A 25,428-nucleotide genomic window follows, 5' to 3' on the forward strand; every position below is an offset into this window, starting at 1 on the left:
TGTTATATCCCATTGAGGACAAGTGGGTATAAAAGAATAAATGTTTTAAACAGACTCACTGTCAAGTGGTTTTGTAACATATGGTACTGAAACAGGATACAGAACTCCAAGAAAGTGAAAAAAATGTATATATTCTCTTCACATGGCTTCTGGTGGGATTTTTTCCTGACTTCTAGCCCATGCTGTCTCCCTCCTCCACTTTACCCCATTTTTGTCCTCTGACCTCTCCTTTACATCCCCTACTCTGTTCTCTTGCCAAGTTATTGCCTTCCTTCCTTCCTTGGGCTTTTGTTATCTCTCTCCCCCAAGTTCTGCCCTCTGATGGCCCTATACACTGCATTAAGCTATACTGGCAAAAGCACAGTTTTGCCAGTTTAAGCTGTGTCCACACTTGAAGTGCTTTGATATGGAATACCACTACAGCTACACTGGCAAAGCCCTTTTAAGTGCCAGCCTGACATATGTGCCCTGTCTCCCAAAACTGAACAGGCTAGTTCTCCTACAACTCTAACCACCTTGGGACCTGTCTACTTGAGACACTGCCCATCTCCCTCTTCCATAATGCGACAGCTGGATACCTCTGGACTTAAAAGAGAGGGACTGGGGGTAAAGAGTCCTATGTGAGAAGCCCTTCGCTTTGGAACCAGCTCCCTTAGCTTTGGTCCAAAATAGCCTTATTTGTTCACCTTCTGGGCACAGGGAAAGGCTTATCTTTTTACTCTGGCTATATGGAAGTTGACATTTTGTGAGTAGAGTTCTGATTTGTTTAGCTGACAGTGAGTTGCTGAGGACTGTGTGCAGGTTATTGGAGAGTGTTTACCTGCTAGGTTTAATCGGTAATTTCTTTACATGTTAGTTTTCAAAATAGGTACCTTTTTTGTATATTTTGTATACACCAAAAAAAAAAAAAAAAAGGCAAGGAAGGAAGAGAGAGAGACTTATTTCTGCTTTTAATTTGGAAGACATTCTGATAGTAATGTGACAGTTGTCATAAGTACAGAGATAAATAAAATAATTCCTGTAGGGCTTCACTCTGCTCGCTTTACTCACACAAGTAATTCCACTCGAATAGCAATGGAACTTTTTGAATGGGTAAGGGGACAGGATTTGGTCCATTTGGCTACTGAACCATTCAATAGCTACACAAAACCAGCTAGATACTATGGGGATAGGCACTGTAGAAAACTAGGATAAACAGATAAAACACTAGTTTTGTGCTGCACTACTGCTGTATTAGTAGCTGTCTTTTTCCTGCAGGTCTCTGTATGCAGAGCTGCTTTTCTACCATATATCACTTTTGTTCCCACATACTACTCAGGGTATTTTCACTGAAGATTGAAGTCCTTGCCTCATAACTATCATACTTACATCAGGATGTCCTGCCACCTTGATTAATTCAGCAACAGCATTCTTAACTGAAGCTGGGTCTCTCACATCACACTGGATTGTATGAACCTATATATTAATGGAGAAAAAGGCAATTGTAAGACTTTATAAAAGTATCACTCATGATATAAAGAATAAAAAAAAATTCTTTAAAATTCATTAAAAAATATAAAAATACAAACTTATCCATAAACTTACCTTGTTTCCTGTTTTAGAAGAAATCTCTTCTGCAGTTTGTTTCAAAACATCGATCTTCCTAGAAATAATTATAAATTTTAGCATGACTTGAGTTTCCACTAAATGCATCTATGTTACAAATCATTACACTTTGAAACATTAAAATCTTTCTATGAATGCCATTTGTGTGTTGGTGATTTTAGTGCAAAATTTACCTTTGAAATAAACATAATTTAGGGCCTTGGTATTTCAATTCAGTTTCTGAAAAAAGCTCTTTCAAGTAAAATGGAGCTTTAAAGAAATTCCAAGTTATGTCCAACAAAGTAATCTTCTCTCATTTTCAGCTAAAAGCAACTCCGATGGGACTTAAAAAAAAAAAAAGAGATACTGTTGATAGTAAAACACAGCAGGTGATATTTAACAAAAAATGCCTTCATCCTGGGCACAATGAAATTTAGCAAAGACAAATTTAAGGTGCTACCCTTAGGGAAGAAAAACCAAATGCAAAAATATAGAACAGGGGATAACTGGCTTGGCAGTAGCACTGCTGAGAAGGATCTGGGATGGTGGATCACAACAATGCAATGCTGCTGCAAAAAAAGCAAATGCAGTTTTAGGTTGCATTAACAGAGGCATAACATGCAAATCACGGGAGGTGATAGTAATGCTCTACTTAGCACTGGTTAAGCCTCAAATGGAGTACTGTGTCCAATTTTGGTCATTAATGGATAGAAAGGATGTAGAGAAACTGGAAAGGATCCAGAGGCAAATGACAAAGATGATCAAAGGAATGGAATGTAAACCATATGAGCAAAGACTGAAGGAACTGGGTATGTATAGTTTGGAAAAGTGGAGATTAAGGAGGGACATGACAGTGATCTTCAAATACTCGAAAGGCTGCCATAAAAAAGATGGGAAAAGTTATTCTCTTGCCACAGAGGGCAGGACTAGAGGCAATAGGTTCAAACTACAGCATAGCAGATTTAGATTAAATCTCAGGAAAAACTTCCTAACTGTAAGAAGAGTAGGACAATGAACAGACTGCCTAGGGAGGTTGTGGAAGCTCCTTCATTAGACTTTTCAAAAGGAGGCTGGATAGCCATCTGTCTTGGATGATTTAGACAACACAAATCCTGCATAACACATTTGACACCTAAACAGCATACTGGCAGGGTGTTAGAGTGGATGGTTCTATGATACTAAGTATTTTATTTGGGGCTGTCAATTAACCACAGTTAACGCCGGAGATTAACTGAAAACAAAATTAACACATTAATTTCTTTAACACGTTAATCACATACCTTTGGGCAGGGAGGGAGGCATCAGCAGCGGCCCCAGCTCAGAGCATCGGGTGGGCTGAAGGGGAGTGGGCTCCAGTCCAGAGCTCTGAAGGGGAGGGGGCGGGTGTGGCGGTTGGGCGGGAGCCCCGTGCCGTGAGAGCGGCTGAAGCCCAGTTCCTGACTGGGGCTGGAGGCTGGAGCCTGGAGCCCCGACATGGGATTCGAGCCTGGAGCCCTGCACCTTGAGGGGGGTGGGGGGGGCTGAAGCCCAGAGCCCTCAAGCCTATTTTTGAAAATACAGAAAATCTAAAAAATATTTAAATAAATGGTATTCTATTATTGTTTAGCAGTGCGATTAAAACTGCAATGAATCACAATTAATTTTTTTAATCTCGCAAATAGTCACAATTTTTTTAATCGTTTGAGAGCCCTAATTTTATTACTTTTTATATATTCACTTATTTTTTGGGGGGAAAATATTAAGGAAAGGCCTACCAAGTGTTATAAGTACGGTATTTGATTTGTTATTTGGAAGAGCTTCACAGGTTGTTTATGTTAACTTGATGGATGAGATTAATTGCTCTTATGCTGGAAATCAGTAGAAATCCTGATGGTTAAAAGAAATATTGGCTATAGGAAATAATAAAAAAAAAAAACTTGATAAGAAAGATAATTCTAATGATAAAATCATAATGGCCATTGCTGTCCATTTAAAAAGAAATTTGACTTATTTTGTAAGCATCTAGAGGATAATAGCCAACGTGAATTTGTCAAGAACAAATCATGCCAAACCAACTACATTTCCTTTTTTGACAGGGTTATTGGCCTAATAGATAAGGGTGAAGCTGCAATGTGATATATCTTTATTTTAATAAGAGTTTTGATAGTCCCACATGACATTCTCCTAAACAAACTATGGAAATATAGTCAAATGAAATAAATATAAGGTAGATGCACAACTGGTTAAAAGACTGTATTCAAAGCAGGGTGGATAAAAATCAATTATTTAAAAAAAAATAGAAAAAAATTGTTTCTTAATTTAAAATCAGATTTTTTTGATAAAATGCTTTTTGAGGAAAAACCTAAAGATAGTTTTAATAAGGTACATAATAGCTCAAAGATATCTCATCATAGAATAGGGATTATAAATTCTAATTCTATATTCATGTAATGTTTAAGAAAAGTTTGAGTTCCAACAGTTCATGGATTAAGAACCCAATCTTATGGGATTCCAGGGGCTTCTGGAATTATTGAGGTTAATCTTTCTATCTACCCAATGGGATTCAGTGCTCAGTCTAGAAGATACAATCAGAGATGCTTAGTTTTGCAGTTCTCAAACTGTTGATTTGTGTCTCCAGAGATAACATGCTTGTTAACAGCAAAATTTTTTTAAATAAAGAAATCATATATAGAGGTGAGAAATAACAGACCTCAAACCTATTGTCCCTCAGCAAATTTGTGTACACTGTGTCAATTCCTTACCTCTCTCTAGAAGTGCAAAGTTTCAAAAAGTTCAATGAACTGTTGGGGGCGGAATAGATCTGGAGAAGGAGCAGAAGACTGGAGATAAATGTGAGTAGGGAGGGACAGGCAGTAGAAACAAAAGTGAAACTGTATGAGCACCATATTCCAGAAGACTTGAGATCTTTCTGAGTATAGCCTTCATTGATTTGAGATCTACCATACCATTCTCTCACTAGAAGGGGAAACCTATAATGGCAGCAGGCTGTAAGAGAGACCCAGTTTGGGAATATTTTAATGAAGTTCCTCTATCAGTGGGTAAGACAGGCATGCATGCAAAATGCAAACAGTGCAACAAAGAAATGCAAGGCCTGGTTGCCCGAATGAAACAACATCATGAGAAGTGTTCCTTCTCAGGAAGAAGCTGCGTTGAAGAGGATGCAGGAACTTCAGGTTGGTTAACTTTTTTATTTCATACTTCTTTCTTAAGGACTGCCTGTCTTCCTTCTGGACTATTCTTGAATTCTCATGTTTGAGCAAAAAAATATAGTTGTTACTCTATGGTACTATCACTTTAGATGCAGTTGTGATAAAAAACAAATAGCTGAAATAGGCAGATCTTCCTTTTACAATTTCACCTTTAAAGTAGTACTGAGTGTCAGTGAATGCAATGAGTAATACTAAATAAGCAGTATGGAAATAATAATTAAATAACTGCATTGACTTATTTTGTTTAGGAGAATCCATCCTCAACATACAGGATTCTGAAGACTATCCACCTTCAAGATCATTATCATTTCCTATCATTTCAGAGTTATCTGCCAATGATAGCATTTTAGTCACATCGTGTATGTCACATAGCCACAGTATGGAGCCATAGCCTCTAGCAAAAAAAAAAAATCTCCATCATTCAGAAACTATCATAGATAAATCTGTGATAAGAACCAGCAGATTACAAAAAGAAGTAATTGATGAAAAAATTGCCCAGTCTGTTTATGCAACAAACTCTCCTTTCCGTATGATTGAGAACCCACACTTCAGTAACATGGTTCAGTCATTAAGACCAGGATACAGTCCACCCAACGGAGCAGATGTTGCAGGCAAATTGCTGGATAAAGTGTATGAAAGAGAAATTGAGAAATTAAATGCAAATTCAAAAGGTCCAGAGGGTGAAATTGTTAACCTGAGTCTTGATGGGAGCAACAATGTCCACAATGATCCTGTTGTACATGCTTGTGTGACAACTGAAGAAGGGAATGTCTTCCTTACAGAAACAATTGATACATCAGGAAATGCACACACAGCAGAATACTTACAAGAAGTAGCAGTAAAAGCTATAACAAACTGTGGGGAAAAAAATTCAAACGTCTAGTACGCAGTTTGGTCACAGACAATGCTGCAAATGTATCCAAGATGAGAAGAAATTATTCAGAAGAGAGTCCCAAGCTAATAACATACGGTTGCAGTAGTCATTTGATGCACCTCCAAGCCAAAGACTTCAGTGTTCCAGAAATAAAGGCTAATGTTGTTGAAATTGCAAAAGACTTCCCTAACAACCACTTTGCAGCAGCTGCTCTGAAAAAAGTGGGAGAAACCAAGCTAACCCACCCACAAGACGTGCGATGGAACTCAGTAGTGGACTGGTTTGAGCACTATATGAAGAACTGGCCTAATCAGATGACAGTTTGTGAACAAAATTGTGAAAAAATAGATGGCACTGTCACAGCCAAAATTCTCAACATTGGGCTTAAGATAAATGCTGAACACATGCTGAGTATCCTGAAGCCTATTTCTGTAGCCTTGAACAAAATTCAGGGAAATAGCTGTTTTATTGCTGATGCTGCTGAAATTCGGAAGGAACTGAGTGAGATCTTAAAAAGAGAAATACACAATGACAGAGTTAAATTACAAGCATTAAAAAAATGAATGGGACAAGCACTATCTCCAGCTCATTCTCTTTCAAATATTCTCAATACTCGGTACAAGGGTCAAACCTTAACTGCTGAAGAAGAGGAGTTGCCTATGACATGGACATCCAGCAATCATCCCTCCATAATGCCAACTATAATAAATTTCAAAGCTAAGGGTGAACCATTCAAGAAATATATGTTTGCTGATGACATTTTAAAGAAAGTCACACAAGTGAATTGGTGGAAGTCACTTAAGCACTTGCATGCAGAGACTGTTGAAGTGGATAATCTCACTTTTAACAGCAGTAGCTTCTTCTGCCGGTGCAGAAAGAGTATTTTCTTTATTTGGACTAATTCATTCCAAACTGAGAAATCGTTTGGGACCTGAAAAAGCAGGAAAGCTTGTTTTTCTTTTCCAGATTATGAACAAACAGGACAATGAAGGTGAAGACGACTGAAATAGCTGCAGAAGCCAATATTTTAAGTTTCTCATGGTGGCCTGGCTGACATAGTCAATTTAATTTTTCTTCTTTTTTTTTTTTTAAATATTTCATTCAACTATTTTAGTTAAAAACAATGTTAACAAAAACAAACCTGATTTTAAAAAACTTGAACGTTTAACTAAATTAAAAAATTCATATGCTTGTTTTGTTAAAATATGTTTTCTGTTGAAGGAAAAAACGCGTAACACTGGTTTAGTTAAATAAAACAATTTAAATGTCTGTCTGGTGATATTCTCCTCCTAATATAGCATGGCAAGAAAATCCTCCAAATATTAATGATTAACCTGTTGAATTGGAGATAGTTCACCTCCCAAAGACTTCATAAATATCTGCTTCAATTACCTTTGGTAAATGAAATAACCAATCATTCATTTTCCGATATAGCTGTAAAATTAATCTGAAAAGTTTTCAAAATAAATCACTTTAAAAATGTATCATGTGTACCTTCTAAAAATGAAACCTACATCTATCTTGGAGTTGTGAAGAATATGTATTAAGGTTATAACAACCAGCAAGAATGCATTTTTATGTAGAAATCCATGATTAAATCGAGTCTTCCTGACTAGTGATCTAAATCAAATCCACCCTGATTCAAAGAGTAGTTATCAATAGTTTGCTGTCACACTGGGGGGACATATCGAGTGGAGGTCCTGAAAAGGTCTGTCCTGAGTCTGGTACTAGTCAATATCATAGAATATCAGGGTTGGAAGGGACCTCAGGAGGTCATCTAGTCCAACCCCCTGCTCAAAACAGGAGCTATCCCCAATTTTTGCCCCAGATCCCTAAATAGCCCCCTCAAGGATTGAACTCACAACCCTGGGTTTGGCAGGCTCAAACCACTGAGCTATCCGTCCCCCCATTAATTTTCATTAAAGATTTGGATAATGGAGTAAAGAGTATGTTTATAAAATATGTAGATGATACCAGGTTGGAAGCATTGCTAGCAGTTTAGAGGACAGGATTAGAATTCAAAATGACGGACAAATTGGAGAATTGGTCTCAAATCAACAAGAAGAAATTCAATAAAGACAAGTGCAAAGTACTACACTTAGGAAAGACAAATCAAGTGCATAACTATAAAATGGGGAATAACTGGCTAGGCAGTAGTACAGATGTAAAAGATCTAGCATTTATAGTAGATCACAAATGTAATGATAGTTAATGTGATGCAGTTGCAAATGAGGCCAATATCAACCAAAGGAGAGCAACAAAACTGATAAAAGGCTTAGAAAACCTGACCTACGAAGAAAGGTTAAAAAAACTGGGCATATTTAGTCTTGAGTTAAGAAGACTGAGTAAGGACCTGATAACAGCCTTCAAGTATGCTAAGGACTGTTTTAAAGAGGATGGTGATCAATTATTCTCCATGTCCACTGAAGGAACAGGCAAAATCTGCAGCAAGGGAGATTTATATTAGATATTAGGAAAAACTTTCTAACCATAAAGGATACTTAAGCACTGGAGTAGGTTTCCAAGGGAAGATGTGGAATCCCTGTCATTGGAAAATTTTAAGAACAGGCTGGACAAACACCCATCAGGGATGGACTAGGTATACTTGGTCCTACCTTAGTGCAGGAGGCTGGACTAGATGACCTCTCGAGGTCCCTTCCTGTCTACATTTTTATTTTTTGCCTCTCTTCTCCCAACCCATTGAGTTTGCAATAGAGGTGAAGTATACCTGGCTTTTTTTTTGTTTTACTATACTTCCTTTTTGTGGACCATCATGACTTTCTTCTCATTGAAGGCTATGCAGCAGTCAAGCACAAGACATTACAGGTCTTACATAAATACTAACAATTTTAAATGTAATATTTATTTGTGTATATTTCGGAGCAGCTTTTTAAAATTTAGCACATCAGATTATAATTAAAATGGTACTGCAGGTTAAGAGCCAGATTTAAATTACATGTCTGTAGCTATGAATAAAAAAAATGTATCTTTATGTATTGTTTACGAAGGAACAGGGAAGCAGATCAATGCAGCTTTCAATACTAAATTTTAAAAGATTTTTCAGGTTTGATTATTAGTATTTACCTGCTTGATATAACACATTCGGCACCTAAACTGGACAGAGCTGTTGTCATTCCTTTGCCAAGCCCAGTACCTCCACCAGTAACAAAAGCCACTTTTCCTTGAAAGGCATTTGGTGGTAACATCATTTTTTGAAGAGGTGGAAAGAAGCTAGTTTGTGGTGCATTGTTACTTTGACTTAATATATTTGATCCATGACTGAAAAACTGAAACAAAAAAATAAAATTATTTATTACTGCTTACATACATGGATTCCCACAACGATCATAAGAAAATTAAGTTTTCAGTCTTGGAATTATAATAATAAATATTTTCACAATTGACAAAAATTCACTGTAAGCAATAATTGTATATTTATTGCATCACACTATACGTGAATACTTTTAAACAAATATGAATATTAAAGTAATTTTAATTGTTAGGCTAAGTTAATAGACTGCGGTAATTTCCTCTACATTTTCAAATGAAATAAATGTTTTTCAACAGTTAAGTGATTTTTGTTCTTTTGAACATTGTGCCCAGTCCTGCAATAATTACTCACGTATGCCCCAGTCCTACATTGGGATTAATTAGTGTGGACCCATCAGCTGTCTGTAGATCCCAAAGCAGGAGTGATGCTTTAGACCCTGATCCTGCTGCAAAGACTTCTGCATGCGCTTAACTATATGCGTTGTGAGTAGCTTCACTAAGTCAGCAGGACTACCCGTAGTATGTAAAGATAAGCACATGTATAAGTCTGCAAAATTGGGGCCTGCAGTAGTAGCTACCCAAGGCCTTGATCCTGCACCACTGAAGTAAATGGAATTTTCATTATTGGCTTCAACTGGAACAGGATCAAGCCCCATACAACTAATCCCACTGGTTAATGGAACTACTTGTATGGGTAAGGCTTTTATGACTAGAACATTTATTATAGGTGAAGTAGGTATCCCTGCCTATTATTAAAGTTGTCTGACACATACCATTATAACACCCTGTTTTGAGTTGCTTAAAATTTTGCCAGTTTTAACAGTTTGAGCTAAAAATTTCAATGCTGGGGTCTGCTTCAAGCAAAAGGTTTTTGTAAACTTTCAGCCAAAACAGTTCAACCATTTCTGAGAATGAGACTAGGAGAAAATATGATTTTTAACATTAGAGCAGGGACTTGAAATTTTGCAGGGGAGTGGCCTTTGTGTCAGGGATGTGCTTTTTGCAACCCCTGTGCAAATTTGGCCAAGTTATAAGCCCACGAAAAATCACAGTTCACACGTGCTCAGTAGAGACTTGAAAGAGCTTAACTTAGGCCTGGTCTACACTCGGGGATGGCGGGGGGGGGGAAATCGATCTAAGTTACGCAACTTCAGCTACGTGAATAACGTAGCTGAAGTAGACGTACTTAGATTGACTTACCGTGGTGTCTTCACAGCAGTGAGTCGACTGCTGGTGCTCCCCCGTCGACTCCGCCTGCGCCTCTCACGGCAGTGGAGTACAGGAGTTGACAGGCGATTTATCGCGTCTAGACTAGATGCGATAAATCGACCCACGCTGGATCTATTGCTGGGTAGTGACCCTATCCGAGGGCTAGCGTAGACATACCCTATCTGAAGATTCCATCCTCGCTAAGCATGCTCCCTCCCCTCACAGCTCCCACATTTTACTGGACTGTAAATGCACCAGCCCCACACAACAACTGAATATGCTCCATCCCTTCACAGATTCTGCATGTGACTGGTCTGTGCATGAACCAATCCCCTGGAGCAACTGAGCATGCTTCAGCCTAGGCTGCAGGAGCAAAGCTGGACTTCTCCTGTAATGGCTGCTTCCAGCAGCTAGGGTGGGACTGCAGGGCACCAAAACTGAGAGCAGGCAGCCTGCTGGCACTCAAGTGGCATGGAGGAAGAAGCCATCTGATTCAAATGCAGAGGGGACAAGAACACATCTAAGTAATTATGGAGGACAGCTGTGGGAACAGATTCAGAGAAGGAGCCTGAGTCAGGAGACTAGGACTGGAGGTTGCCCGCGGGTGTAGGCTAGGACTGGTTGGGGAAGGAGGCAAGGAGCCAGGGAGAGAAATGGGGTTGGGAGAATACAGAGAACCGTCGGGGCGGAGGGGCATGCGTAGAAACTGAGATCAGATGAAGAGCCAGTAGGGGGAGACTGGCAGGGAAAGGAGACAGGTGGAGACAGGGAATCGGGGGGAGGGGAGGACGACGGGCAACCTAAGGCCATATCATAATTAAAGCTAAGATTTTGTCATGTGCATTTTTAGTAAAAGTCATGGACAGGACGCAGGCAATAAACAATAAGTCATGGAAGCCTGAGCCCCGACGCCTGAGGGCCGAAAGCCCGAGCCCCGGCAGCCAAAGTTGCAGAGGTCATGTAAAATCAGAGAATCTGTGATGAACGTGACTAACTCATAGCCTTAATCATAATGCATATGCACAAGATTGCATAGGAAACCTTAATTCTGGCATTTCAAACTTTTGCAACCTAAATAATGTCCTTTTAACATATTTTTTTCAAGTAATTTGTATAACAAAGTATGTATTGTAAATACTTGTAGATTTTTAAAATTAATCATCACTAAGGAAATAAATGATGACTGACCGTCTTCTATGCATGTAGATTTCCAGTTTTCAAGATGAAAATTAAAGAAATTAAATTCTTGTTCTTGTATAAATATCATGTTCATTATTAAATTACATTAAAACTGGTTAATTTTAATAAATGAATATTTTTTAAAACCCTCAAATACTCAGTTTTTTAAAATATAAAAATCAAAACAGTTTAAATTAGAAAATTAATTCTTGTGCTGAACCTCATGTTATCCATGGCAACGCTTAACGCTTCAGTAACCAACAAACATCAATTAAAATGGACTATGGTTATAACTGCACTTCAGTAATATGAATCCACTTTACAGTGATACTCAGAAGTCCCAAATCAGGATTGGGGACCCTTTATGCGAGACCCTATACTATGCCCAATAATCTCCTGAATTTCAAGCCTCTGCATTGGAGTAGATAAGAGAAACATGGCCAGGGTTATGCCAGTCTTATGTAACCCAGATGGCAGGAAAACTATCAAGGGGAGGTTGAAATGGTGTAAGTTGCCTGCTATCTCCCTATCACAGGGAGCATGAAGAACGTCAACTGGGGCTCAGGTTAGCCTTAAAATTGCGTGGTGCTGGCCAATGGGGACAGAACCACATTGGTTGCTCCTGGACCTACAAATGGAAACTAAAATTGCCCTCTCAATTAGTCCATGTCAGAGGTTAGATGACAGCTGTAACCTGCGTCAGCAGCAATGCTTTCAAGACTTTCCGTAAGACTGGTTCTGACCAGGGCAGATAAAAATCAATTATTTTTTTGTATTTAAATCGGATTTTTGGATAAAATGCTTTTTGAGGAAAAAGCAATCTAAAGATAGTTTTAATTAAGATACATTATAGCTCAAAGATATCTCATCATGGAATAGGGATTATAAACTCTAATTCTATTCTATATTCATGTAATGTTTAAGAAAAGTTTTGTAAATGAGTTCCAATAGTTCATGGATTAGGGACCCAATCTTATGGAGGTTCCAGGGGCTTCTGTGTAGATTATTTAGATTAATCTATCTACCCATTGGGACTCAGTGCTCAGTCTAGAAGATACCATCAGAGATGTTTAGTTTTGCAGTTTTCAAACTGTGGATTTGTGTCTCCAGAGATAACATGCTTGTAAACAGCAAAAATGTTTTTAAATAAATAATATATAGAGGTGAGAAATAGTTAAATAAAACAATTTAAATGTCCGTCTGGTGATGTTCTCCTCCTAATACATCATGGCAAGAAAATCCTCCAAATATTAATATGATCAACCTGTTGAATTGGAGATAGGTTCACTCCCGATGACTTCATAAATATCTGCTTCAATTACCTTTGGTAAATGAAATAACCAAACAATCTTTCATTTTCCGATATAGCTGTAAAACTAATATGAAACGTTTTCAAAATAAATCACTTTAAAAATATATAGTGTGTACCTTCTAAAAGGTGAAACCTACATCTATCTCTGAGTTGTGAAGAATATGTATGAAAGTTATAACAACCAGAAATCCATGAATAAATCGAGTCTTTTAAATCGAGGCACTTTAAATCATGATTTAAATAAAATCCACCCTGGTTCTGACCAGAAGAAAAAGTGTCTTTACTTGGTTATAAAGTTGTTTTAAAGAAAAAGGAAATCTTACATTCCTGAAGTGAACCTGGTAATTGAAGTAACAAGTAAAAAAGAACATAGTGAGGCATAGAAAAGAATTCAACACTATAAAGAGAGTCTGTGGCAGAAAATGTCTGCACACTTATCATGAAAATCTAGATTACATACTAAAGTAAATACTCTGGGACAGTTTGCAGTCTGCCTGGTAAATAATATAAAAATTTAGAACTCCTCCACAGCAGAGCTTGTGGAAATATTTTTGTAATTATATAAGTTAATGTTTTGCTTTTTCAGTTAGCTGTTTACTAGTTGTTTATTTTGGCATGGTATTTTTCTCTTTTTTCCCCCCCATACACAATGAATTGACCAAACTACAATAATCTTTTCCCATATCAAAGACAGTTTTACTATCTGATTGCCATCCACCACCAGAACTTTTCATGAAGATAATAAAAGTCAAATGCTTTTTTGCATAGAATGACATTTTCACCACTCACTTCTCAATCCGAAGAGTCTGCAACCTGCATCAGAGCCGAACACCAAAAAATCATCTTATCTCATTGGAAAGATCACGCACATTCAGGAAGCCTTCTCAAATGGCCTGGATCCACTCCACCTATCACCACCTGCATTCCTAGAGTTCGGTATATTCACTCATCGAGAAGTTCGGACATTACATGAGTGTCAACCTGAAACTTGTGAATCCAACCCATGATCTTCCTGGCTTGTGAAAGAGCCAACATCAACTAGTACCATCCCTGACTGAAATAAGTCAATGTCTCATTCAGAAAAGGAATCTTTCCTTCCTACGTCAAACACGCAACAGTCCAACCAACACTGAAGAAACCTACCCTGGACACATCAGTTCTAGCCAACTACTGCCCAGCGTTAAATCTCCCACCCCCCCAAGCAAACTCACAGAGAAGCTAGCTAAAGGCCAACTACAACCTCATCTAATTGAAGCTAATATTCTAGACACAGCACAATCTGGATTCAGGCCAGGCCATGGAACTGAAATTGCTTTAGCGGCACTGATCTCCTGTCAATGGAAAGGACAGAACATCTATTCTCATCCTATAGGACCTCTCTGCAGAATTCAACATTGTTGACAATAAGATACTCCTGTCTCACCTTAGAGGGGTGGCAGAAGTCCAGGGTAATGCACTAAAACAGTTTAAATCCTTCTTGGAGGGACACATCCAATGAGTACGGATAGGAAACTGCACCTCCACTGAGCATAGCAGAGGTGATGCTAGTGAGCAAAAGAAAATATTTTCAAGAGTTTTCAGCCATGGTGAAGTCTCCTTTGGTTGAAGGTATATACCCACCATTGCTCAATTCAGTCTGATGTTTAGGAGTACTTTTAGATTGCTTGCTGATACTAAATTTTCACATAGCAGCATTCACAAATAACATTTTCTTGCCATCTCCAGTTGGTTGTGTCCCATTCTGGTGGACAATGACCTGGCCTCAGTTATTCATACTTTCATGATCTCTTGGCTGGATTACGGCAATGAATAATACCTGGGCATGAAACCTCCAGTGCTCAGGAAACTCCTGCTATAGAAAGCTGTAATACATCTGCTCAGTAATATAGGCTACTACAAATAAATTAAAACCTATACTACCCTTAAAATCTCAAATCGAGTTCAAGGTTTCAGACCTTATCTTCAAGACACTCCATGATTTGGGCCCAGGATATCTCCAAGATGAAGACTGTGGTCAACAACTTCACTCCTCTGACACAATGGAACTCTCTACAAAGAAGATAAAGCTCGTTTGTGTGAGACACGTAACTTTCTTGGGGGCCAGACTGAGACTGTGGAATGAACTCCCCCCAGGAACTAAGGACCATCACAAACCTCACCACATTTCTTTGACCTTGCCTAAGCTAACATAAATACATAGCAACATGTATATTAAAAACATCCTAGTAAAATAAGACTCTCCACTGTATGCATTTCTCCCTCTGGGGAGCACACACAATACATGGCAGATGGTAGTTACATCACTAAATGCACCACTGGAAAGTGATCAGATACTACTGTGATGAGGAGTGTGGCACACAAACCCATATATAATATAATGTTCTTGGAAAATCTTCATTTTCAGTATATATTACAATGTAGCGAAGGGTTCATTGTAGCGGCACTCACAGCAATATACTATGCATTACATTACATTCGCGTTCTCTCATCTGACTTTTGTGGTTTCTCAACTTCAGGAAGACCAATTACAGACCTGATTATTCTCTTGTCCATTCCACTCAACAACAAATGGTAAGCATATGCCCTCTTATTCCATAGACAAATGTACTTAATATTTATCCATTATCTCTAATATTACTCCTGGGGAATTCTGCGCGAAAAAATTAAAACTGCCCAGTCCATCACCCCCCCCCCCCCACCCAAACGGTGATTTACATCTCTACTGGCTGCTCTGGGGACCCAAACTAACCTGCCTGCACCTCCAGGGAGGGATGTGTGACCAGTCCTGTGTCTTCCCTTTGCTTCCCTGTCAGAAGTCATAATTTTCTATGGGGAAGGAAAGAAATCTGCAGAGGACATTAATTCTGTGAACGAACTGTGACACAGAATTCCCCCAGGAGTATAACATGTAAGGGATTTGTTCACTTTTAAACCGATGTTTAAAGGGAGAGACACAGATGGGTTTGTTTCACGATCTGTAGGTTTCATATAAAACAGGTTTTATGAAACCTAGTACTATAGGAATGTTTTAGAAATAGTGCTTAAAATATTATCAAAAATGGGTATGCTTGAATTTGAATATTCCACATTTTCCACCTACATATTTTTACAATCCAAAGAGTGCAGCATTGGGCTAATGTAAAATCATTAATAAGTGAAAATAACTGGTTTATTTCTATATTCTGAATACAGAACAAAAAAAATCATGAATGATTAAAAGTATTTTATTTTTATACAGACATTAATAACAATCTAAAATAATACTTTCTTGCTAATGTTACTAATTTTTTATTTGTAATAGATCCTTTTAAATATAAGCTCCCAATATGATTTGAAGAAGCCAGTTTGGGCCATTTACACTATACAGAAGTTGTCAACTAAAATATATTAGAGAAATTCAAGAAACTCAGATCAAGATTTTGTTCAGAATCAATTGAGAATCAATAAGAATTTCCCAGACCACGTGTTTTCTGAAGCACCAAAATCCTGGTAATCAGAGCTGTAACAGAATAACCCCGTACACAGACTTATTTTTTATATTTTTTCTAATCAATACCAGATTTTCATCGGAGGCACTGTCAATTCTTAAACTTTTTCTGGAAGAAATTATTTCAAAAATAATGCTAGCAAAGGCTCTTTTTTTCTTTCCTTATGAACTCCACAGCTTTAAAACGCTCATATTGTCTACCTCACAAACTACCTTCAATTACCACTTTTCTCATTTCCTTTTATATATCTTGGTTACAAAAAGCTAAGTGAGATGCTCAAAACCTAACCTAATATATATACCCTAGGAACAGAACATAAGAAGTGACATTTTGACCATGAATCTTTTTCCAGGCTGAAGGAAAGAGAAATAAAACTAGACTAGTTGAATTTTAAAAAGGAATTTCAGAGAAAATGTGAAGATGGGAAAATGAAAGGCAAGTAGACTGGGAGAAAACAAAACTGGGAGAGTGGGCACATTCAGAACACAGGTTTAATATACTTTGGCCACATCCAGGCTTGCCAGCCAAACAGAAAGAGTAATTGGTTTGATGGTTTCAGAATCTCAGCTCCCAACCAAATGTATATGGGACTTTCAAGTCTTACTGGGCCCAATTTTTAGAACTGCTCCATGCAAGCCCACATACAATTGCAGTAACTGCTTATGTCCAAAAGGTCAGTTATACATCGATGTAGTTACTTATGAATGCTAGCACCACGTGAAATCAGGAGCCCAGGATTTTTATTCCACGCCTGCTACTGACTCATTATATGACCATTAGCAAGTAACTTAATGTCTGTATCTCAGCCGTACAGTCTTTAAAATAGAAATAATCCACCTTGGTAAAGTGCATTGAAAGAGTAAAATTACTATTTGCTTGATAAATTGACAAATCACGTGTACACATTTGCCACAAAATAAAATAATAAACGTATTTTTCTTTCTTTACTTAAATGCAGTAATACATTTATGGTTTTAAAACTATGTGCAGAATTTTTAGGGGATACATAGACTCATAGGCACTTTTATATAACTGTTCTATAGAGATCTGATTGGTTCTTCAAGTGAGACTTGCAAGCAAGGCTAACAAAGAAAAAACAGCTAAATTAAAAGAGGGCAGGATGCATGAGCAGCTGTATATTTTCCTCAGCAGGCAGTGATCGATCTATCAGGGATCGATTTATCACGTCTAGTGTAGACACAATAAATCAATCCCCGATCGCTCTGCCGTCAACTCCGGAACTCCACCATGGCAAGAGGCGGAAGTGGAGTCGACCAGGGAGCGGCAGCCGTCGATCCTGCGCTGCAAGGATGTGAAGTAAGTGATTCTAAGTCGACATCGACTTCAGCTACGCTATTCTCATAACTGAAGTTGCGAATCTTAGATCGATCCCCAGTGTAGACCAGGCCTTAGTCAAGAGCTGGCCTTACCTATTCTGATCTTGCAAGATACTTAGCACATTACAGAAGGGGCTGAGCAGTTACAGCACAGACCCTCTGTGAATGGACAGCTGATCTGGAGAGTCAAAGGATAACACAGCGTCCCAGGTACAACACTGGAATTCTAACTGTGGCACAGAAACAAATTAGAGTCAAAAGAGTAAAGGACTGAACACAGCAGCAAAAAATATGTATAAGTGAAAGTCAGACAAACATACAGCTGATTTCTGGGGGCAGGAGAACAGAACGGGCTCATTATAGGACAAGAGCAGCAAAGTTGTTCAGAGGAGTCACAGTAGTGGGAATTGTCACAAACCACAACGAAAAAAATCTAATACTCAGTTCTATGTCGGGACACGGGTGCCAGCCGCTAGCGTAGAGGCGCTGCAATTGTATACACCATAATTTGCATGCAGATAGCCCATTTTCAAACTGAGGAAAACTGCACTGATACAAGTCACTTTTTACATGGGTGCATGCAATGTTGTCTACATTAAGTAGTTTCCACCAGTGTGCAACAACATCAGTACAAAAACAACCCACATGTAAACATGGGTTAGGGATCAAACTAAACTGAAAACATGCCCAGGAACAAGCTAAAAATAAACTAGGTAACTGAAGGAGGAGGGGAGAGAAATCATAACATTACTCCCACTTGTAGGAATAACACAGCAAGTCTTCTCTGACCCGTAAGTGCTGTGTCTGGACAAAACTCTTCCAAAACACGGTCTGCAAAGGTACCATAAGTAAACAGACCAATTTATTTTGTTGCTCTGACTGTAAAATGTAAGCTATTTTAGTTAAACTGTATTGAACAGTACTGCTCCCAAGACCAAAGGTTGGTAAAAGGCTTGCTGTGCACCTACAATATTTATCCAGCTAGAGAAGGGAAGGTTCCACTGAATGCTTGGGGGGAGGAGGATAGAAATTACACCATTATGTATGGTGAGGTGAAGGTGACTCTGCCTAAAGAAGTTATACTGGGTATGTAGATTTCAGAGTAGCAGCCTAGTTAGTCTGTATCCGCAAAAAGAAAAAGGAGTACTTGTGGCACCTTAGAGACTAACCAATTCATTTGAGCATAAGCTTTCGTGAGAAACAGCTCACTTCATTGGATGCATGGCTTTCACTGTGTTCCTAGAGGAGAGAGGGGAGAAACAGAGTGGGCTTCCAGTGTTGTTAACTCTAAAAATTTTATTACAAGTTTCATGATATCTGTTGGCATTTTTTCTAAAGCCCTAGCTACTGAAATAAAGACATTACATGAGAATCCCAACTTTAATTAAAAAGTAAATTTCTAGCCCTCAAGGTGACAGAGGAAAACTTGAAACAATTAAGCAAGTGCATCCTAAAGACTAAGAAATCAAAAGATAAATAAAAATAAACCACAACTGATTTAAAATGTCATTATTATAAGTAAATCTCATGATTATTTTAAACACTTGGTGGGGCAGGCAATGCTGAATGTCACTGTATTTTACAGGAGCAAGGGTTAGCACTGCATCCAGAGGGAGGGGAGATGAGATGGGTTATGCTGGTTCCTGGAATAGTTACATTGTGAGCCCTGTGGGGAAGGAAACTGGAAGATGGGAATGGGTCACCTCATGCCTCAGCCATAATGGCAGCATGCGTGTGCCAGAAGACAGTAAGGGTACACTGTTCCCTAGCTATGGGGGTACCATGTGTGTGCCAGCGGAGGGGGCGTTACACGCCGGGCCCGGGCCCGGGGGGCCGCCCGGGGGTGCGGGACCGGACACGCCGGGCCCGGGGGGCCGCCCGGGGGTGCGGGACCGGACACGCCGGGCCCGGGCCCGGGGGGCCGCCCGGGGGTGCGGGACCGGACACGCCGGGCCCGGGCCCGGGGGGCCGCCCGGGGGTGCGGGACCGGACACGCCGGGCCCGGGCCCGGGGGGCCGCCCGGGGGTGCGGGACCGGACACGCCGGGCCCGGGCCCGGGGGGCCGCCCGGGGGTGCGGGACCGGACACGCCGGGCCCGGGCCCGGGGGGCCGCCCGGGGGTGCGGGACCGGACACGCCGGGCCCGGGCCCGGGGGGCCGCCCGGGGGTGCGGGACCGGACACGCCGGGCCCGGGCCCGGGGGGCCGCCCGGGGGTGCGGGACCGGACACGCCGGGCCCGGGCCCGGGGGGCCGCCCGGGGGTGCGGGACCGGACACGCCGGGCCCGGGCCCGGGGGGCCGCCCGGGGGTGCGGGACCGGACACGCCGGGCCCGGGCCCGGGGGGCCGCCCGGGGGTGCGGGACCGGACACGCCGGGCCCGGGCCCGGGGGGCCGCCCGGGGGTGCGGGACCGGACACGCCGGGCCCGGGCCCGGGGGGCCGCCCGGGGGTGCGGGACCGGACACGCCGGGCCCGGGCCCGGGGGGCCGCCCGGGGGTGCGGGACCGGACACGCCGGGCCCGGGCCCGGGGGGCCGCCCGGGGGTGCGGGACCGGACACGCCGGGCCCGGGCCCGGGGGGCCGCCCGGGGGTGCGGGACCGGACACGCCGGGCCCGGGCCCGGGGGGCCGCCCGGGGGTGCGGGACCGGACACGCCGGGCCCGGGCCCGGGGGGCCGCCCGGGGGTGCGGGACCGGACACGCCGGGCCCGGGCCCGGGGGGCCGCCCGGGGGTGCGGGACCGGACACGCCGGGCCCGGGCCCGGGGGGCCGCCCGGGGGTGCGGGACCGGACACGCCGGGCCCGGGCCCGGGGGGCCGCCCGGGGGTGCGGGACCGGACACGCCGGGCCCGGGCCCGGGGGGCCGCCCGGGGGTGCGGGACCGGACACGCCGGGCCCGGGCCCGGGGGGCCGCCCGGGGGTGCGGGACCGGACACGCCGGGCCCGGGCCCGGGGGGCCGCCCGGGGGTGCGGGACCGGACACGCCGGGCCCGGGCCCGGGGGGCCGCCCGGGGGTGCGGGACCGGACACGCCGGGCCCGGGCCCGGGGGGCCGCCCGGGGGTGCGGGACCGGACACGCCGGGCCCGGGCCCGGGGGGCCGCCCGGGGGTGCGGGACCGGACACGCCGGGCCCGGGCCCGGGGGGCCGCCCGGGGGTGCGGGACCGGACACGCCGGGCCCGGGCCCGGGGGGCCGCCCGGGGGTGCGGGACCGGACACGCCGGGCCCGGGCCCGGGGGGCCGCCCGGGGGTGCGGGACCGGACACGCCGGGCCCGGGCCCGGGGGGCCGCCCGGGGGTGCGGGACCGGACACGCCGGGCCCGGGCCCGGGGGGCCGCCCGGGGGTGCGGGACCGGACACGCCGGGCCCGGGCCCGGGGGGCCGCCCGGGGGTGCGGGACCGGACACGCCGGGCCCGGGCCCGGGGGGCCGCCCGGGGGTGCGGGACCGGACACGCCGGGCCCGGGCCCGGGGGGCCGCCCGGGGGTGCGGGACCGGACACGCCGGGCCCGGGCCCGGGGGGCCGCCCGGGGGTGCGGGACCGGACACGCCGGGCCCGGGCCCGGGGGGCCGCCCGGGGGTGCGGGACCGGACACGCCGGGCCCGGGCCCGGGGGGCCGCCCGGGGGTGCGGGACCGGACACGCCGGGCCCGGGCCCGGGGGGCCGCCCGGGGGTGCGGGACCGGACACGCCGGGCCCGGGCCCGGGGGGCCGCCCGGGGGTGCGGGACCGGACACGCCGGGCCCGGGCCCGGGGGGCCGCCCGGGGGTGCGGGACCGGACACGCCGGGCCCGGGCCCGGGGGGCCGCCCGGGGGTGCGGGACCGGACACGCCGGGCCCGGGCCCGGGGGGCCGCCCGGGGGTGCGGGACCGGACACGCCGGGCCCGGGCCCGGGGGGCCGCCCGGGGGTGCGGGACCGGACACGCCGGGCCCGGGCCCGGGGGGCCGCCCGGGGGTGCGGGACCGGACACGCCGGGCCCGGGCCCGGGGGGCCGCCCGGGGGTGCGGGACCGGACACGCCGGGCCCGGGCCCGGGGGGCCGCCCGGGGGTGCGGGACCGGACACGCCGGGCCCGGGCCCGGGGGGCCGCCCGGGGGTGCGGGACCGGACACGCCGGGCCCGGGCCCGGGGGGCCGCCCGGGGGTGCGGGACCGGACACGCCGGGCCCGGGCCCGGGGGGCCGCCCGGGGGTGCGGGACCGGACACGCCGGGCCCGGGCCCGGGGGGCCGCCCGGGGGTGCGGGACCGGACACGCCGGGCCCGGGCCCGGGGGGCCGCCCGGGGGTGCGGGACCGGACACGCCGGGCCCGGGCGGCCGCCCGGGGGTGCGGGACCGGACACGCCGGGCCCGGGCGGCCGCCCGGGGGTGCGGGACCGGACACGCCGGGCCCGGGCGGCCGCCCGGGGGTGCGGGACCGGACACGCCGGGCCCGGGCCCGGGCGGCCGCCCGGGGGTGCGGGACCGGACACGCCGGGCCCGGGCCCGGGGGGCCGCCCGGGGGTGCGGGACCGGACACGCCGGGCCCGGGCCAGGGGGGCCGCCCGGGGGTGCGGGACCGGACACGCCGGGCCCGGGCCAGGGGGGCCGCCCGGGGGTGCGGGACGAAGGGGGGGGGGGGACCGGACACGGCGGGCCCGGGCCAAAGGGGCAGCCCGGGGGTGCGGGACGAAGGGGGGGGGGGGACCGGACACGATGGGCCCGGGCCAGGGGGGCAGCCCGGGGGTGCGGGACGAAGGGGGGGGGGACCGGACACGATGGGGCCCGGGGGGCAGCCCGGAGGTGCGAGACGAAGGGGGGGGACCGGACACGCCGGGGCCCGGGCCAGGGGGGCAGCCCGGAGGTGCGGGACGAAGAGGGGGGGACCGGACACGCCGGGGCCCGGGCCAGGGGGGCAGCCCGGAGGTGCGGGACGAAGAGGGGGGGACCGGACACGCCGGGGCCCGGGCCAGGGGGGCAGCCCGGAGGTGCGGGACGAAGAGGGGGGGACCGGACACGCCGGGGCCCGGGCCAGGGGGGCAGCCCGGGGGTGCGGGACGAAGAGGGGGGACCGGACACGCCGGGCCCGGGCCCGGGCGGCAGCCCGGGGGTGCGGGACGAAGAGGGGGGACCGGACACGCCGGGCCCGGGCGGCAGCCCAGGGGTGCGGGACGAAGAGGGGGGACCGGACACGCCGGGCCCGGGCCCGGCGGCAGCCCGGGGGTGCGGGACGAAGTGGGGGGACCGGATACGCCGGGCCCGGGCGGCAGCCCGGGGGTGCGGGACGAAGTGGGGGGACCGGACACGCCGGGCCCGGGCCCGGGCGGCAGCCCGGGGGTGCGGGACGAAGGGGGGGGGACCGGACACGCCGGGCCCGGGCCCGGGCGGCAGCCCGGGGGTGCGGGACGAAGGGGGGGGGACCGGACACGCCGGGCCCGGGCCAGGGGGGCAGCCCGGGGGTGCGGGACGAAGGGGGGGACCGGACACGCCGGGCCCGGGCCAGGGGGGCAGCCCGGGGGTGCGGGACGAAGGGGGGGACCGGACACGCCGGGCCCGGGGGCAGCCTGGGGGTGCGGGACGAAGGGGGGGACCGGACACGCCGGGCCCGGGGGACAGCCTGGGGGTGCGGGACGAAGGAGGGGGACCGGACACGCCGGGCCCGGGCCAGGGGGGCAGCCTGGGGGTGCAGGACGAGGGGGGGATACGCTGTACTCCGGTAGAGGCGCGGGGTGATACGGGCCAGCTGGGTCGACAGGGAGGGAGGGGCGGAACAGCGACTCCCCGGCCGGCCGGCAGCTCCGCAGGGGCTGGGAGGGGGGCGCCTTACCCGCGTCGTGGGAAGGAAGCGCGCGGCCGCACCACCCCAGAGGCCGCACCACCCCGCCCGGAGCGCCATGGCCACCGCGCTGCCGCTCCCCCGGCCTCCGCCAAACTACCAGACTTCGGCCCCGCTCCTCGCTGGGACCGACGGCGCATGTGGTAAAGGCGGGGCTTGAGCTCTGCCCTGGCCCCGCCCCCTCTGGTCTCCTGTCTCCTGCGGGGGCGGGGGCAAGGAGGGAGAGCCGCTTGCTTGCTCGCACCAGGGCGGAGCTTCCCCTCGCTGGGGCTGCGCGCGCCTCACTCACCCGAAGCCCCCACCCCAAAGCCGCTTCGGGGTCGCGGGGACTGGCCGCGCACGCCCGTTTTTACCCCTCACCCATAATTCTTATTCATTGGTTAAATGTTGTTACCCATTTAAGCGCCCGCGGTGCCCAAGTAGCTGGCAGGAGCCTGAGCCAGTTGGATCAGCCTCGTGTTTGCCTGTCTGGCCACTCCCAACCCTGTCCACACACAGACACGATTCTCGGATATAGGCACAGGCTGAGCCTCAGCCTGCGGTGACCTGTTCTCCTTCCACCCCTGCAGCAGTGGATATTTTGGTGGGGCAGCCAAAGTGGCTCCTTTTCCTCTGAATAGCTGATTTCTAGAGCCCAGTGCGGATACAAAATCAATATCTGTATCTGATCCATGATCTGCAGCAACATGGTACTGTGCATGGAAATAAAGTGGATATCCGCCGATTTGCAGGGCCCTATTGATTTCATCCAGACAGACGTAGTACCGTCTCTTGCTCCCACCCATTGTAAGGGGCAGAATTTGCTGACAAGAAAGCCAATTGATTGTCCTGCACGACGGGTGTGCAGTGTTGTAGCAGCCTTGTTGGTTCCAGGCTATGAGAGAGAGAGAGAGAAGATGGGGAAGGTAATATCTTTTATTGGACCTGTCAAGGTTCCTTCCCCACTCTGAACTCTAGGGTACAGATGTGGGGACCTGCATGAAAACCGTCTAAGCTTATTTTTACTAGCTTATGTTGAAACTTCCCCAAGGTACAAACTCTTTTCCTTTTTCCCTTGGACTTTTATTGCTGCCACCACCAAACGTCTAACAGATATATAACCGGGAAAGAGCCCGATTGGAAACGTCTTTCCCCCCCAAAATCCTCCCCAAACCCTACACCCCCTTTCCTGGAGAAGGCTTGATAAAAATCCTCACCAATTTGCATAGGTGAACACAGACCCAAACCCTTGGATCTTAAGAACAATGAAAAAAACAATCAGTTTCTTAAAGAAGAATTTTAATAGAAGAAAAAGTAAAAGAATCACCTCTGTAAAATCAGGATGGTAAATACCTTACACGGTAATTAGATTCAAAACATAGAGAATCCCTCTAGGCAAAACCTTAAGTTACAAAAAGACACAAAAACAGGAATATCCATTCCATTCAGCACAGCTTATTTTCTCAGCCATTTAAACAAACAGAATCTAACGCATATCTAGCTAGATTACTTACTAAGTTCTAAGACTCCATTCCTGTTCTGTTCCCGGCAAAAGCATCACACAGACAGAGAGACTTTGTTTCTCCCTCCCTCCAGCTTTTGAAAGTATCTTGTCTCCTCATTGGTCATTTTGGTCAGGTGCCAGCGAGGTTATCTTAGCTTCTTAACCCTTTACAAGTGAAAGGGTTTTTCCTCTGGCCAGGAGGGATTTTAAAGGTGTTTACCCTTCCCTTTATATTTATGACAGGACCAACTTCTGTTAGTGAGAGAGAGACAAGTTTTTGAGCTTACACATAGCTCATCTTCTTCCAGTAAAAAATATCTCACCTACCTTGTATCTCTCATATTAAACTTGAGTAGGCAGTAAGAAAACATTGGGTCAGTTCTCACAGGAGACTATCAGTGCCTCCCTGAGATCATGCAAGTTGTCAGGGGTTCTCAATCTTGCCAACTTTTTACCTGTTTCACATCAGTTATTGAGAAAAATAACTGGGAAGGTTATGGCAAATCAATTTTTTTAGAATCTGGGATTCTCAAATCTCCTTGACCCTACTCAGTCTGGGTATGTTAAAGAAAGTGCATTTGCTGATCTAATCACAGAAAAAGATAAGGTATCCACACTTGTTCCTTTAAATATGTCACCTATATTTGATACCATTGACTATGGGCTGATCTAC

The 25,428-nt window shown here is 47.1% G+C and overlaps 1 protein-coding gene across 2 annotated transcripts in view; it reads right to left on the minus strand.

Moving 5' to 3' along the window:
- DECR1 (2,4-dienoyl-CoA reductase 1) overlaps positions 1-25,428 on the minus strand; it is a 307,653-nt gene that overhangs the window by 15,979 nt on the left and 266,246 nt on the right. The window contains exons 1-5 of one of the 2 annotated variants that reach the window (XM_048841164.2): positions 23,264-23,378; positions 18,632-18,701; positions 8,752-8,954; positions 1,585-1,642; positions 1,369-1,455 (exon numbers count right to left, since the gene is read on the minus strand). In XM_048841164.2, the coding sequence (XP_048697121.2) occupies positions 1,369-1,455; positions 1,585-1,642; positions 8,752-8,876 (270 nt within the window). In that variant the 5' untranslated portion in view covers positions 8,877-8,954; positions 18,632-18,701; positions 23,264-23,378. Of the gene's footprint in view, positions 1-1,368; positions 1,456-1,584; positions 1,643-8,751; positions 8,955-18,631; positions 18,702-23,263; positions 23,379-25,428 lie in introns of those variants that run through there. The other variant, XM_075125076.1, reaches the window with a different exon arrangement.

The sequence above is a fragment of the Caretta caretta genome, chromosome 2, assembly GCF_965140235.1.
Source record: "Caretta caretta isolate rCarCar2 chromosome 2, rCarCar1.hap1, whole genome shotgun sequence".
Classification (NCBI taxonomy): domain Eukaryota; kingdom Metazoa; phylum Chordata; order Testudines; family Cheloniidae; genus Caretta; species Caretta caretta.